This window comes from Branchiostoma lanceolatum, chromosome 16 (assembly GCF_035083965.1).
Source record: "Branchiostoma lanceolatum isolate klBraLanc5 chromosome 16, klBraLanc5.hap2, whole genome shotgun sequence".
NCBI lineage: Eukaryota > Metazoa > Chordata > Leptocardii > Amphioxiformes > Branchiostomatidae > Branchiostoma > Branchiostoma lanceolatum.
Window position 1 is genome coordinate 13,621,941 of NC_089737.1, and position 15,627 is coordinate 13,637,567.

The window sequence follows — 15,627 nt, forward strand, 5'->3', positions numbered from 1 at the left end:
TCGATGAGCCCATCCCGCAAAGTGATTCCATTGTAGTCATTATCTCTATAAAACACGAGAGCCTTTTATCGATACGTAGCACAATGGTAACCATGACATCGGGAGCTCCCCGGTATCTTTACGGTGCTAGGAGTGATGCCCACCCGCCCAGGTAGATTAGCGCGCACGGTGGGTAGTTTTACGGACTTAGTTTAGTTCGCTTCCGACGGTATGACCTTAGGACCTCTAACTCGATTCTGGGCCAAAAACGCTAACCATTACGCCATACGATGCAACAGTGAGAGACTGTGTAAAACAGACGACCTTGGATTGTAACCTTGGAAAGGTAAGTTTCGTCGTCCTATGAAATCTGGTTGTACCACTCAGTGAAAGCTGTCATTATGTGGTGCAACCATGGATGAACACAACTTAAAGGCTCAACTAAAAAGGTCACTGGGGAAAAACATGGCTGGCTGTGTAATGTTGTGGTCTCAAGAGTTTATTTAAAGAGCAGTTGACACATATACAAAACAGACGTTGTGCCCTTGGGAAAGGCACGTAACACATATTTCCCATGTCCTAAGCCCTACAGTAGGGTTTGGGTTGGCGTTAGGAAGGGCAGCCAGCCGTAAAAACTGCTACAAAAAGACTTGTACTTGATGAGGAGTTCTGGGGCTCCCTATCCATGTGCAAGCACGTCCAATCCCCATATGATAGGGAATAAAAGACGTAAAATTGGAGCGAGAGAGAGAGAGAGAAAGAGCCTGAGAGAGAGAGAGAGAGAGAGAGAGAGAGAGAGAGAGAGAGAGAGAGAGAGAGAAAGAGCCTGAGAGAGAGAGAGAGAGAGAGAGAGAGAGAGAGAGAGAGAGAGAGAGAGAACAAAGGCTCTGTCGAAGAGGTCTACATGTAGTAGAGGTGCGGATGTGGCGCGCCTAACAACATGGTCATGACGTCCATTCTATAGTTCCTGACATTCTTTATAATTTTGCGCGAGAGCACTGCTATGATAAGAATCTTATGACCTCACACAGATTATACGCAAAAATTATTGATGCCACAAAAACGTGCAGAAATCTAAAATGATGGCATGGAGGACCAATATCTTTTATTCCGCTTTTTTTCGGAGATAAGTAGGGATACTCCATAATTGTGTTTTTCGAGCAACATTATTATGGGTAAGATTTTCAACTTTAAATCTTCTACAACTGATATGTTGTTACTTGTGAAACTAGAAAACAGTTTGTTTTTAAGAATCATTTGTGGAAAAAAAGTACGCAATTCAGCCCTTTGGCTGCTATGTACTTGTCTAAGCGGATCATAATGATAGATATCACAATAAACCTTTCATTCATTCATTTATTTATTTCATTCATTGCTGATACCTCTGTGGTTCAAAAAAAAATTACCATCTGCACTACAGTCCAGGTACGTAAGGGGGCGTACATGACGATCTGGTCTATTGTCGTTTTTGCCATTCTTATGACATGCGGGATGATCTCAATGCAATAGTGACAGGAGAAATTCTCTTAAATGACGGCTTATGGGGCGGATTACAATTCAAAACAACAAATGGACAATGGGAAATTGTAGCAGAAATTAAATGGTAAGCGTTGTACTATCTCTTTATCATAGGCACATAACAAATTTCAAAGGACTCGATGTACAGACAGATCTGAATATATCTTTTGATGAAAAAACTCAAACAATGCCAAAAAAGGTGAATAAAGACTTTAATACATGTATAAAAGACTGCTTTGTTGTCAGAAAAAATACCGAAACTCATGATAAGCCCCACTCGATTGTAACACTATACCCAAGACTTATGCTAGCCCTTATTGCATTTAGTAATTAGGATGTTAAGTTTTGTTCGTGTACGAGTGTAGTGCAATAAAGTTCCCTTCCTATTCTATGAGCCTGCATGATATTCACGAGGCCCAGTTGGTTTAACCGATGGGTTGCGGCGGCAGACCTCCGTTTTCCTCCACCCATTCTTCAGTCTGGCACGTTCCTTTGGTAAAGGAGCCGTCATTAGGAAAACAAACCAATCCTCGCTGGCAGGTGCAGTCGTCCTCTCTTCCTATTGGACGTCCGGTGTCACATGACTGACCTTGCCCACCACAACCTGTGACGTGGTGTCAAAAACAAAATGGCGACGAAAGTGAGACCATTTATATTGTTTCGCGAGTAGGATCATTTCAGTCTAACTATTGTCGCCAGTCATCTTGTTCACACGTTTCAAACAATGGGACAGAAAGGTGAAACCAGGATTTGTAAAAGGTACTATTGTGACAACATGTTATGCTGAATTCTAATCCATCTATCCTCTTGTAGTACATACACTGTAGTACAAGAACACAAAACGTCCCCCAGTTTTGAAGACAAAATGCTTGCCCGTGGAACTACAATATAACACACAGCATGAACCATGAAAGAAAACAAAAAAGGACTAAAAGAAAGAACAAGAAACCATGAAATAGAGACCTCTTGATGATTTCGCTCCATTGTATGTAATATTTGTATAATGTTACGCGTTTACGCTTGAATCGTATTCATCTGTGCTGATGTCTGTTCCAACTAACACAGAGCAAAATCCACGAAAATAAAGCCACCGCCAACGTTTCAAAAAGAGAAGAGGAAAAGGGAAAAACACAGCTAAGATTAAGCTTATGTTTTATCCGTTTACGTTTGGACCATCTTTATTATGTTTTTATTTGTTGCACTTTCTCTTCCCAAAGACCAAAATCAGAGAAACGGAAAGACATTAGGAAGAGAAAGGATGAAATCACAGCTAAGATGCCGCGTCGTTACTATGTATAAAAGTGTTATCATCAAGTAGTGTTGTACTTTCACTCCCCAAAGAGCAAATTCAGAGAAACGGAAAGATAAGAGGAACAGAAAGAAAGAAATCACAGTTAAGATGCCAAAAGTAAAATTTCCATACAGGCGGGCTCTCCGGTTCTATCAAAGAAGCGGGCGTTACATCCCCCACAGTGGTCAGCCACACAGGCGGCGTCGGGATTGGTTGGGCAGACGGTGACGTCACACGGGTCCACCAAGCATCGGACCATGGGCTGGTCATCCGGGCAACCTAGGGGTTATTTGAGGTCATGATATGAACTTTTCTTGACAATGTTCTTGACAACGTGTGTGGTAGTTCCACTCTGTGAGAATTTAAGGAAATGGCTTTTTAATAGTAAATCTCACTGTATGGCACCTTCGCAAATGTTTAATTCTTAATTGAGACATTTTTCTCCAAAATGATAGTCTATATACATCATATAAGATCCATGTGGTACTTCAAGATTGTTTGGAGCTAGGAAAGTGGGCATGGTAGCAACTACGAAAAATCAAACTGTAAAATGTATAAACTTAATCTTATGGTTTCTTCTATTCCATTTGACTTCAATTTGTCTTTGATGAAACAGTTCAATCATGCGATCTGATTTTTTTTATTCATGCATTTCACATTTCATTTCTTTCTTTTGTTTATACAGGGAAAATACACTCACTACAGATATCCCATGAAGTGTTTTTCAGGTATCCCTGATATCCAAATATAAAGGCACAACTAGCACTAATTACATTACATGACTTGTAAGGGCACAAACCATCTCCGTTACAATCCGCCACAGACCCAGACTTGTCGTAGAACACGGCGTTACACCCTCCGCAGAAGTTGTGTTCACATCTGGCGCGGGGGCTGCCGGGACAGGTGGTTACGTCACACGGGTCCAGCATGCACTGCACGATGGGCATGCCGTCGGGGCATTCTGGGAAGGAATTTGAGTGAATATTTTAAAAACCTTTTTTTGTCTTTACGGTCAGAACACAAGAAATAAGATAAGCTATACATGCACAACGAAATTATTGTGTAATGCTGGAGATCTTGCATATAAACAATGTTTTGATGATGGCTAACGTTGCTTGTTGGCCGGGTCATTATCTTCTTCTTATACGGGTCATTAGACGGCCTTGTATATCACATCCGACTTACCGTTCCTCCTAGCTCTATGTTTTCACAATTAAGCATCGCTGATTTTTTTTAAACGTAGAATCAGAAATCTTACCTCTTTCACGTGGAAGCGGATGCCGACGAGGAAGGAAACCTGTATACGTACGTGTGAAATCGATATATAACTTAACATGAAGCATCATACATATCATGTAAGTTAGCCTTTTACAGCGTCCAGTTTCTATTTGCGGGCTTCAAAGTATACAAAAGCAATCTAGATATCAAGATCAAGACACAAGAATGACATCAAGATTATAGAGCAAGATGCTTAACCCACGGGAAGAAATGTAAGCTCCTCTTTTTAAAGCAGTGAATAGTCTGTAACATTTCCTGGCCTGTTTAACGCAATGGGAGTATTTAATCGATGTTTGCGGTGAAGATCCCTGAAGAGCTATAGGGGACCTATTTTGACCGGTCGAGTTTTTCTACTACTACGTCTCATGACGTCTACATGGCGCAGTTTACTGGTATCAAACTTCGTAGGAAACAAAAATGAGCAAACTTGAACCTCACCTATCCATCCACGGCTGCTCCCCCGCTCCCGTGGGGGGACTGCGAATGTCGTCATACACAGGTGAAACAGCACTGCTGCCGTTGCGAAGAACTTCATGATTGTAGCGCGGGGAAAACACACCGCGGTCTTAAGCTTGTGAAATGATCTACCGATGTTTGTGCTGCGCAATATATAAAGATTGCACAGGAAGTACCTACGTCATCATCGGAACCACGGTTTCTATGACGTGGCATATCCGGTCTTTTCGTCCGAAGGCCCCAAATGTACAAAAACAAGTTTTGAGTCCACACCCAATGAAATATTGTTATTTGTTATTTGCTCTCTCTCTCTCTCTCTCTCTCTCTCTCTCTCTCTCTCTCTCTCTCTCTCTCTCTCTCTCTCTCTCTCTCTCTCTCTCTCTCTCTCTCTCTGTGTGTGTGTGTGTGTGTGTGTGTGTGTATTCGCAATGCAGTATGATAAAATTCAGTTTAACAGATGTTGAGAGTCGGTGGCAAGCATTACTATTTGTTGTTGAATTTCAAGCTTGACGCATAAAACAGTAGACGATGTTTACATTCGGCTTGTTGTTTGCAGCGGTCATTGACCCTGAGTGTTTTTGTTTATTCAGAGGAGGCGTACTTCCTCAGTCTTTCTCAGGTCGGTGTGCGATCGCTGTTTCTATCTTACATGTGTTACTTCCGGTCTAACGCGCCCGGGGTGAGTTTAGAGTAGCCTGGATGCCTCACTGTTTCCAATGCCTTCTTAAACAGCACTGAAAAATTCCTATTTATTATGAAACTGAACAAACCATGTTTTACGAGCTCCATATGTACATACATCTACAATTGCCTTAAGAAGCGAGAAGAAGTCTGTAAATAGTAGACGAGTATAGATTGGTCCTTTTAGACATAGTACGATATCACATTTCATTACGTTATATTATCAACACTGTATGTATTCCTTTGCTTATCACCATGACCTGTACTTAGCTTGTTTAAGTATAAATGTACAATAAAGGTCTTTCATTCATTCTTCACAGGCCAACTCCTCGGCTCTAGGGCCAACATGCTCTATGTAAATGAGGCCCCCTGAGTTAGACCTAATGTCCTTTCACGGATGGATATTATAGACATCGGGGGTCTGGCATCCAGGCTAGTTTTAAAGCTTGGTTGGACCTATATTGAAAATGAATTTCACTTTTTTATGGAATGCTCTAGATATACTGTTTGACGTTATAAGTGCACAAACACTAGTGTACAAAGCCTACAGCCAGGAGTTCGCTACCCCCAGACCCCAGAGAAGACCACCAAAGAGATGGAAAGACCAAATTGTGAAGGACACGGGCTTAAACAGTCGGGAAACAGAGGCTAGGGCAAGGGACAGGACTGCTTGGAGGATCCTCCTGGAAAGCAAGGGGCCAGTTTCTGGCCTGAGCATGCAAGCAGGGTAGCCAGGCGTTATAAGTAATTCACATATCTTTGCATACTTATAAGTACAACAGATTTCAAGAGACTCGGTACCACGAGCAGATTTGAATATATATCTTTCTTAGATGTGACAACTCTTACAATGCCAAAATAGGCAAATAAGTAAAAGACTGGTTAGCTATCAGAAAAGATGCTGAAAAGTACGATAAGCACCGTCCGATATAATAATAATTAATAAGTAGCTGTTCTAAGATTTATTTCCATTTTGTAGTTTGTTGGTGAATTTCGTTGTATTGCGTCATTGGTTTATTGCCAAATGCCACGATATTGAATATAGCTCTTGGTGGGTTGTGTGCCTTACGTCTAATCGTCACGAGAAGGCTAAAACGTCAGGCTTTCTTTACAATTCTAACATTGGAGATAATTTTAGTAGGTACCGTACAGTACTCTGGCATGAAGCCTTTGGGCTATGGTTTTGAACTATTAATTGTGTAATCACATCAGCCAATTCGTCTTTCTTTCTGTCTGTTTTATCTAGCCAGGGTGGCCCAATCTAGTGTAAGACACTGCTTTACAGCGGGACCCTCGTCTCTTTCACCAGGCCCTTCACTTCAGGAGGTGATCCTCAGCGTCCAGCTCTTCGATTTGTGTTGAGTCTAGGTTCTCTATGTCGTCATCTTTCTCATCGGGTTTGGCTTCGCTGGCGTCGGGAATGCTCGGGATCTCTTCCGAAATACCGTCAATCTTTTCCGGGTTGTCGTCGGTCTTCTCATCCTCTACAGGTGGCTTCGGAATCCAATCGCCATCTTCGGTGTCTTCGTTTGGGATGCAGACACTGGTGCCAGATAGAGATAGAGATAGAGAGAATGTATGAATGAATGAATGAACGAATGAATGAATGGTTTATTTAAGATGTAAAGAAAATCATTTTGACAGGTTTATGAGAGCAAAATTTGTTCCAGGACATCATATGATATCCTTGTTCTGTTTCACCCTCAAGTTTATGGGCGCCACCATGTTGGTTTTTGACGTCATCGTCAGTCATCTTGTTTCGTCAATCCGGGTATTGAATGTCACATCTTTTTGCGTCCATACTCATCTATCCTATTGATCTGATAGACATCTATTTACTACATGAAAGCAATTCTACTTTCTCAATTTCAAGCTCTCTAGTTTGTAGATATATTCCATTTATGCTGCATGTCTAGTGTAACTTTTTATCTTCTGCAAAATGAAAAAAAGGACAAAATGTTTAATCTGCATGGCCTTACAGCTCTTTGCCGCAGTGAAGTCCGCCTTTGCAGCAGCCGCCAACCTCTTCTCTTGAGATCATCGACGGCAACTTCCACGGGGCTCCAGCATCATAGGGTGTCTCACATGGTTCGCCTTTCTCTTGGAACGGCTTGCAGCCTGGAAGGAAATAAACTGAGAGGAAGAACCATGCCGTGCAAATCTACAAAGACTACGTGTGTGTACTGCAGAGACCAAAGTACACGGGCAACCAGACAAAACACAGCTGGTTGTCCCTAAACCCAAGCGAGAGACCTTCAGAAGATCGACACTAGTAGACTACCGAGGACCCGATGTTTGGAACAGACTACCACCAGACAGAAGGGGGATGCAAGTTTAGTCATAATTGGGACCGGATTCGTTCCACGGTAACGCCACATAGCAGTGGTAAGGAGAAACAGTTAATATTACAAGAGAAAAGTAGCAGAGGGAATCCCGAAACATTGGTAGGTAAATATCTCTTTGCACATGAAAAGTTTTTAATTCTTGTGTCGTAAAGAATGGACCGTTCCCGTCGAACACTATATCGAACGTATATAACCACCTGTTCTATTTCGAACACCTCACAACCAAGCGGCGGCGGCCATTTTGTCCGTCCATGGCTGTTTTTGACGGAGGTGTTTGAAATAGAACAGGGGCGGGGCTTATGGTATTCGCCTGGAACAGTCTATTTGAGTAACCTTGCATCAAAAACACGTGGCGCCAAGCAGTAGACTGTATCGAGATTTGGATAAGGATTATCAGACAAGCAGACTCTGCGCAGATCTCATCCAACTCACCCCTGGATCCACCATCCACATACCCACAGCACATGCCCCCCCTCTTGCAGTCAAGATCACTTTCGCAGGCAGTCCCCTCAGGCAAGATTGGGGGGCCAACTCCAGGTACTCGACAATTCCCATCGATGGCGTGGTGCAAAGTGTCAGGAGGACACTGCTGCTTCTTGGCCATGGCGACTTCGCGGCACTGCCGGGTGGACGGGCCGGTAGGAATGCAGAACTGTCCTTCTTCGCAGTCTTCATTCAACGTGCATATCTGCAAGAGAACGCTTGTAGGTCTAGATATGTACACGTCAGGATAGAGATTGGGATCAGACAGAATCGCCTCTTCAAATGTAAGCTCATCTGTGTTGGTAGAATGCACTATTGTGCAATTTGAGCTTTGATCCAACACAAAGAATCTCCCTCCCTCTCTGAACCGTGACGGTGCTAGATTCCGTCTTCCCGCAACTTTTGTTTCGCTCCTGAAGTCATCACGTTTCCGGTTCCCCGAAGTTCAGGGCAGTGAATCGGACGTCTGATGAAGGTCGGCGAGATCAACCGAAGATCACGATGAGTGTTTTCTTGGTGTTGGAACAAAGCTCAAATTGCACAGTAAAGATTCGCCTCTTCTACTGTTAGAGATCAGAGTCTCTGTACACAAAATTTTTTGTACATAAATGATCTAAAATGATATTTTACATTGTCCATGTCTTCTTCCCCAGTATTGCTGCTATCGTCTACAGCGACATCTTTCTTGACCCGCTGAAGGAGCTGGCTGAAGAAGTCAGGGAGTTCACGGCGAGGGCGGATAACTAATGCAAAGGTCGGTGCCAGCTGTAGTGTCAACAACACGACCGATACAAAAGCTACAACGCTCCTCATTTTTAAGGCTGATTTTGTCGTCTTCTTTGACCATAAATGCCAGCCAAATTGTGGTAGGAAAGTCTGGTTCGACTAGCAGCCTTCTGGGAGAAAAATCAGGTGGTTTTGCCGGACTTTTTCCCGTTTATATCCCGTGTGGTCGGGAACAACCACCATATACACAAAAATGGTTGACTGAAAAGCCTCAGAACAAGTTTGACAACTTTTCTAAATGCCAAAGCGAAAGGTGGGGTACGTTTGAAACAGTTTATTATGTTTTGGTCGGTGGTCTACAGATCTTTCGCCATGCATTATATCCACACGTATTGCCTTTTACGATTTTACTTATTTCACATGTACAGAAAAGAAGCCAGCATCACATTGTCCTTCACAAAAAGAATCCATTATAAGAGTAATATGGTAACCTCCCGTCGGCAGCAAAGTATTTGGTATGTCCCGATCAGCCTTTGACCTTTGATGAATAAATGCACACGTCAGTAGCTTCGGGGCAATGGGGTAGAATCATCAGGCAAACTTGTTGTCTTTAGCGGTCAATGACCTTGAGTAGTCTTGTTGATTCGGGGCGTGGCGTACATCCTCTGTCTTTCTCAGCTCGGCATTTGATTACTATACCTTTTCTTACAGGTGTTTCATCCGGTCTCCGACCTGAACGTTTTAGGCAAAACTTTCCTTCTAAAAAGTTCAGTGAGCGTATCTGTATCGTAATAATTTTGCAGAGTGAATAATCAGCGTACTTTCATCATTCATTTACCTTTTTCAGAAATTCTAAGCAACAATGTTAGCTTAATACGACAAACCACAATACAACTATACGTCTAAAAAAACTAAGACAGATTTCAAATATTCCATTTTAGAGAAGTTATCTTTATTGCAATAAGTGTACTTTAACTTTCAAGTGAGACGTCATAACATCACTAATCTCTTGATGAAGAATTGATGTAGAATTTATGTTTATCTGTCAATGAGCCAAGTGGAAAAAAGCAAGAAAGGTCGGTTTATACCTGGGAGAGCAGAGCGTATGTATGCTGAGCTTCTCTAGCTACCTTTACAATATTGACTCGCATTAGCCTTTTAAAACTTACTTGTATTGTATCATCAGTCGCCGAGTGATACGTATAATTTTGGTCTAATACATTGTGTTAGCAATCAGAATTTCTAAAGCCTTAAAAATCCTTCATGGTGTATTTAAACTGTTTCCTCAATATCATCATATGGTGAGCACCAGCACAAGTTATTCAATGAGATATCTACGCCAGGAAGGCATTTTGTGCAATGAATTACGATTTAGCAACATTTTACATATATTTTTATTGCATGACTTGCATCTTAAGCTTGACACGTTATTTTTGCCGTTAAGCGAGCTGTGCGCCTCACATCTAATCGTCACGATAAGGCTCGAATTTCGGGGTATCGTCAGGTAAATTTTCATCGATGTCTTCGGCTAAAATGTTTCCTCAATATTATTATATGGTGACCACCAGCACAAGTTATTCAGTAAGCTTCTACGCCAAGAAAATATCTTGTGACGTTAATTATTTTACGATTTAGCAACAGTTTAGATATATTCTTATTGCATTTTTGGCTTCTTGACACATTATTTCGGGCCTTTAAGTGCCTTTAATCGTCACGATAAGGCTCGAACTTCAGGGTATCGTCAGGGAAATCTTCATCGATTAATTCATCGGACTCGTCAGAATCGTCGGAGCTGGGGAAGACTTCTTCATTTATTAGCTCTTTGATTTCTGAAAGGAACTCCTGAAAGCCGTCATCTTCGGGTTCGGCTTCAGCGACGGCTTCGGGAGTGTTCGGGATCTCTTCGGTGTCCTCGGGAGTGTTCGGGTTATCGTCGGTCTCCGAACACTCGACGTCCTCATCCGCCGTGTCGGTCATTCCAAGAACCTCCTTGACCCACTCGTTGAACTGCACAAGGGCGCCGTCATCCTCCTCCATCGTGTATTCTTCAGCCCCACGGACCTCCCTCTCTGGGACCTGTTCGGAATCCGTCCCGTCATCCTCTACGGTCCCAGCATCCTCTACGACGATCCCAGCATCCTCTACGGGTGGCTTCGGCATCTCTGCGGGTACCATCGCGTCCGAGACCTCGACACCATCGACGATGCAGACACGAGAACCAGACCTAGAGGGAAGATTTATAGCATATCATTTCTACTGATTTGGGAAAGCAAAAACCTGTTCTGTTTTGCCTTCTAATCTATGAGCGCCACCATGTTGGTTTGTGACGTCATTGTTCGGCCATCTTGCTTCGTCATTGCTATAAATACATCTCACATCTTCTTGCTTCTATGTAAATCCATCCTATCAAACTAATAGAATTCAACTCATTACATAAAAACATTTCTAATGTCTTTATCACAATCCCTTCATTTGCTGTCGGTTTATAAATATATCATAACAATATTGCCTACTGTAACTTTCTATCTTCTACACATAAAAAGGAAAATGCATATTCTTACAGGACCCACTGAAAAGCAGTGCCATGCCACTGAGGTGGGCCAATCTGTCTTAATAAAACAGAAATGAATAAATGAATATATTCCGTCTGCCCTTACCCGTCTTTGCCGCAGTGAAGTCCGGTGTTACAGGAGCAGTCGCCGCCCTGCCCTCCAAATAAGGACATCGGCATGATCGGCATGAGAAGGGAAAAGAGGCTGGCGTGTGTGCACGGCTCCCCTTCATGCAGGAACGGCTTGCAGACAGTAGTCACGACATCTGAGACCAGGAGAAAACCAAGAGAAGAAATGACATTCTAACCTGTACAGATTGACATGAAACCTGCCTTCGTTAGCCTGGAGTCCGGCCTTATTAGCCTCCGTCCGCTACCCAAACTCCGCTCCTCGCCAATAAGAGCGGAGCTTGGGTAGCGGACGGAAGCTAATAAGGCTACTCTCCAAGCAGAGGTTGAATGGGCAGATCGTCACCGTTTTATCATATGCCGTCATTTTTTGTCGCTAGCCCATTCGTTAGAATGGGCTAGCGACAAAAAATGACGGCATATGATAAAACGGTGACGATCTGCCCATTCAACCTCTGCTTGGAGAGTAAATAAGGCAAGCTAATAAGGCTGGACTCCAGGCTAGCCTATACGCACCCAGACCAGGTGCCCTTCTTACTAGCTTGTGTACTCTAGTCAGTCTCGTAAAGGATAGGGAAACCTAACATCCAACGCATTTTTTCATTGCAACATCAAAAACATTTTTTTATCGCAACATCAAAAACAACACACTAAACAAAAGAAAACAAAACACTAACTGTACGGGAACAATACAGTTAGTGTTTCATACTTCGTTACATGTTTTGTAATCTGCCTCTTTGTCATATTTTTTTGTATGACCTCTTCTCTCATTACCTCAATGAAAAGCGGCCTGCAGGTCAATTTTAAGTTTTCATTGATAGATAGAAAACAAACTCACCACAGGACCCTTCACTATCCAGATATCCACAGCACAAGCCGGCCTGGCAGTCATCAGCGACTTCGCAAACAGCGCCCTCTTGCCCTGGTACTGCACCTGTCTGACACCGCCCCATGATGCAGAGAGCGGCGCCGCGGCACATCTCGTCTCGGGTGCAGGACTCACCCTCCCCGAAGGGCTCGCCGCACAGCCCGCCGAACAGGGCACCGAAACAGACCTTGCCATCGTCACAGTCGTCATCCTGCATGCAGCTCTGCAAGAAAACGCCTATATGTCTCGGTCTGTTTAAGCTGCTCAAGCCGTTTTTATGTCTCAATTATCTTTATTCTATTACGCACAAACAAGTAAACACGCACACAAACACACACGTACACGCATACACACGTATATGTGACACACACACACAAACACACTCACATACACATGTACACACACATACACACACACACTGACACCCACCCACATACACATGCGCACATACACATGCACACAGGCACATACGTTTTCTCTGACTTCATCTAGATCTTGTTGCTATGACCCTCAGTGCTGTATCATACTCGTGCGTTCATATCGATCGTATGCCCAGAGGAATAACACCACATCCCGGTATACAATGTTTTGTCATCAGACATACCGACAGCTGACGCGCACGTACATGCAAACACAGCACTACTGTATGCCCCCTAAGATTGCCCAACAACGAATTTTGCCATTCTTTCTTGCCATGTGTCTGAGAGATACAATACTACTGAAAAAAAATCTTAGATGTGGTTTGTTGAGCTGACACAGAGCATAAAGTTTAATGAGCCCAGCACTCTCACTGCACAACAGGGTTCCATTTCCGGACGTTTCATGTATAGAGTATATTCACAAGGAAGAGCCTGGAACTAAACAGGATGACACGCAGGCTATCTGAGAGATACAATAACACTGAAAAGAAATTCTAGGTCTGGTTTGTTGAGCTGGCACAGAAATTCTGATGATCAGCACTCTGCCACACGCATTTTGACTAAACATTGACCTGCCCTGTTTGAATCCAGATTTTAGGTACCTGGTTTTTAGGATGCCAATGCCGAATGAATCGTAAAACGACATCTTTAAAGTTAGAAAAAAGTCTTACCTTGTCGTCGAAATGGCTTCGAGCGATGTTGGACCAATCTAGATCACTGTCGTCCGAGTCTGAGTTACCATCTCCCTCCCCAGTGCTTATATCCTCTATCACGATAGACATGCCCGTCTTCTTGTCTTTCAGCACTTCTTCGTGCACTGTGGCCTTCTGGCCATTGCCAATGTCTTCTTCGAACGTCTTGTTCTCGACTTCTTCAAGCTCTCCGTCTTCAATCATCTTTTGCTCTGCTTCTAGAAATTCTTCTCCTGCTTCCAGGATTGTCTTCACGAAGTTGGAAATGTCGAGAAACCCTGGGAGGCTTCTTTCCTTGCGCTTGAGAAATCCGGCAAAGGGATTGGCGGGGAGATCGTTCTCGGCGTTGTGGAGATCTCTCTTCGCTCGCTTGGCGAAGAAGCCGCCGAAGCTCTTCTCCTTTGGTGCTAGAATTTTGGCGAAGGGGTTGGAGGGGCTTTTCTTCACGGACGTGTGGAGATCTGTCTTGACGCGCTGGGCAGTGTTGGACCCCTCTGAGTCCTCCCCAGAGTCCTCCTCTGAGTCCTCCTCTGAGTCTGGGTTCTCCTCACATTCCTCCCCAACCGAGCTAACCTCCTCTATCACGACAGACATGCCCGTCTTCTTGTCTTTCAGAACCTCTTCGTGCACTGTGGCCATCTGGCCGTCACCGATGTCTTCTTCGAAAGACTCGTTCTCGACTTCTTCGAAATCTGCGTTCTCCATCATTTCTTGCTCCGCTTCTAGCATTTCTTCTTCTGCTTCCACGATTGTCTTCATGAAGTTTGCAATGTCGGGCAGGTCCGGAAATTCGAAGCTTCTTTCCTTGCGCTTGAGGGACCCTGCGAAGGGATTGGCGGGGAGATCGTTCACGGGGTTGTGGATATCTCTCTTCACGCGCTTGGCGAAGAAGCCACCGAAGCTCCTCTCCTTTGGCATCAGAACTTCGGATTCGGAGGAGCTTTCCTTCACAGAGGTGTGGAGATCTTTCTTGACTCGCTGGAGAATATTGCTGAAGCGGTCAGGAAGCTCTCGGCGATGGCGAAAGATATTCAAAGCAGAGGTCGGCGTCAGCAGTTGCACCAACAGCACGACCGCTGCAAAAGCTGCAACACTCCTCATTTTGTGAAACTGGTTTCGTCGTCCTCTTTGTACAGAAATACCGACCAAATCGTGGTAAGAAAGGCTGGTTAGGCTAGTACGTGTCCTTCTGATTGAATGATCATGGGGTTATGACTCACTGTTTACGGTAAGTACATGTTTATACCCAATATGTACGGGACCATCCGACATACACAAAACAAGGTACAGTTGCTTCATAGTGAACGTACACAAACTAGCACAACGACTGCGATTAAAATCGTTAAATCCATGAAGAACCCATATTTATACACGAATAGAATGCAAATGTTGCTGTAAACCGTAGTATAGCTCGAGCGCTTCTGCTTTTGTATCAACTGGCGATCGACCCCTCCGAAAGCTGACGTGTTCGTTCTTTCAACATATCCGGGTCTTTTGTACACGGTGCGAACAAGCTGTCTCTGTTTACATTATCTGTGTGTGATGCATTCATATATTGTGTTTATTAGAGTAGTCAGAACCATAGGATGTTGGATATTCTTTTTACACAACCAGTATATCTCACCTGCTGACGTATAAAGAATCTCCAATATCCTGAGTTCTACCAACCTGATAAAGTTACTTTCGGTATTCAGAACCATGTTCCATAGCTATCAACCCATGTGTTCAAAAATTCATTTTTCCCTAGAACTATCATAAAGTAAAATTTGTTGCCACCAAGTACGATAGAGGCATTCTCACTAGATAACTTTAGACAACGATTACAGCTAGATGTGCAAAGGTAAGGTGTGACAGGTTGTTCAGTGTAATATAACTAGCTGCTGCAATGTCGCGTACCTGCGAAGCTGGTGTGTTACGCTGAAAGGCGGTTAATTGCGGTTGTACTTGCTATGCAATACAGATCCGTTGCAATAACTTCAGTTTGTAGGTATTTTTCCTTGCAGTGTAAATGTGACATCATAACTTGTGCATAGACATGTATTGTTACATTTCGTGTCTGATAGTAGCAACCTATGTGTTACGACGGTGACTTCTTTTCTTTACGACCTGGTCTGATATTTTTATCATACAGAGGCTAGGCGTTAGTAACTGAGTAAAAGATCTGTCCAGAACTTTATTACTAGGTGATACACTAGACACCTTTGACAGTTC

General features: G+C 43.5%; 3 protein-coding genes across 3 annotated transcripts; all 3 read right to left on the reverse strand.

Moving 5' to 3' along the window:
• Positions 1 to 1,750: 1,750 nt before the first annotated feature.
• Positions 1,751 to 4,654, reverse strand: LOC136422132 (uncharacterized). Its single transcript, XM_066409780.1, has 5 exons — positions 4,505 to 4,654; positions 4,047 to 4,085; positions 3,588 to 3,749; positions 2,921 to 3,067; positions 1,751 to 2,101 (listed from the first exon to the last, which is right to left on the reverse strand). Exons 1-5 carry the CDS (start codon positions 4,599 to 4,601, stop codon positions 1,923 to 1,925), a joined length of 624 nt encoding a protein of 207 aa, XP_066265877.1. The 5' UTR covers positions 4,602 to 4,654; the 3' UTR covers positions 1,751 to 1,922.
• Positions 4,655 to 6,423: 1,769 nt separating this feature from the next.
• LOC136421940 (uncharacterized) lies at positions 6,424 to 8,392 on the reverse strand. The gene is made up of 3 exons (XM_066409530.1): positions 7,981 to 8,392; positions 7,183 to 7,321; positions 6,424 to 6,746 (listed from the first exon to the last, which is right to left on the reverse strand). Exons 1-3 carry the CDS (start codon positions 8,150 to 8,152, stop codon positions 6,518 to 6,520), a joined length of 540 nt encoding a protein of 179 aa, XP_066265627.1. The 5' UTR covers positions 8,153 to 8,392; the 3' UTR covers positions 6,424 to 6,517.
• Positions 8,393 to 10,133: 1,741 nt separating this feature from the next.
• Positions 10,134 to 14,614, reverse strand: LOC136421939 (uncharacterized). Its single transcript, XM_066409529.1, has 4 exons — positions 13,396 to 14,614; positions 12,276 to 12,528; positions 11,415 to 11,574; positions 10,134 to 10,981 (listed from the first exon to the last, which is right to left on the reverse strand). Exons 1-4 carry the CDS (start codon positions 14,515 to 14,517, stop codon positions 10,462 to 10,464), a joined length of 2,055 nt encoding a protein of 684 aa, XP_066265626.1. The 5' UTR covers positions 14,518 to 14,614; the 3' UTR covers positions 10,134 to 10,461.
• Positions 14,615 to 15,627: the final 1,013 nt, after the last annotated feature.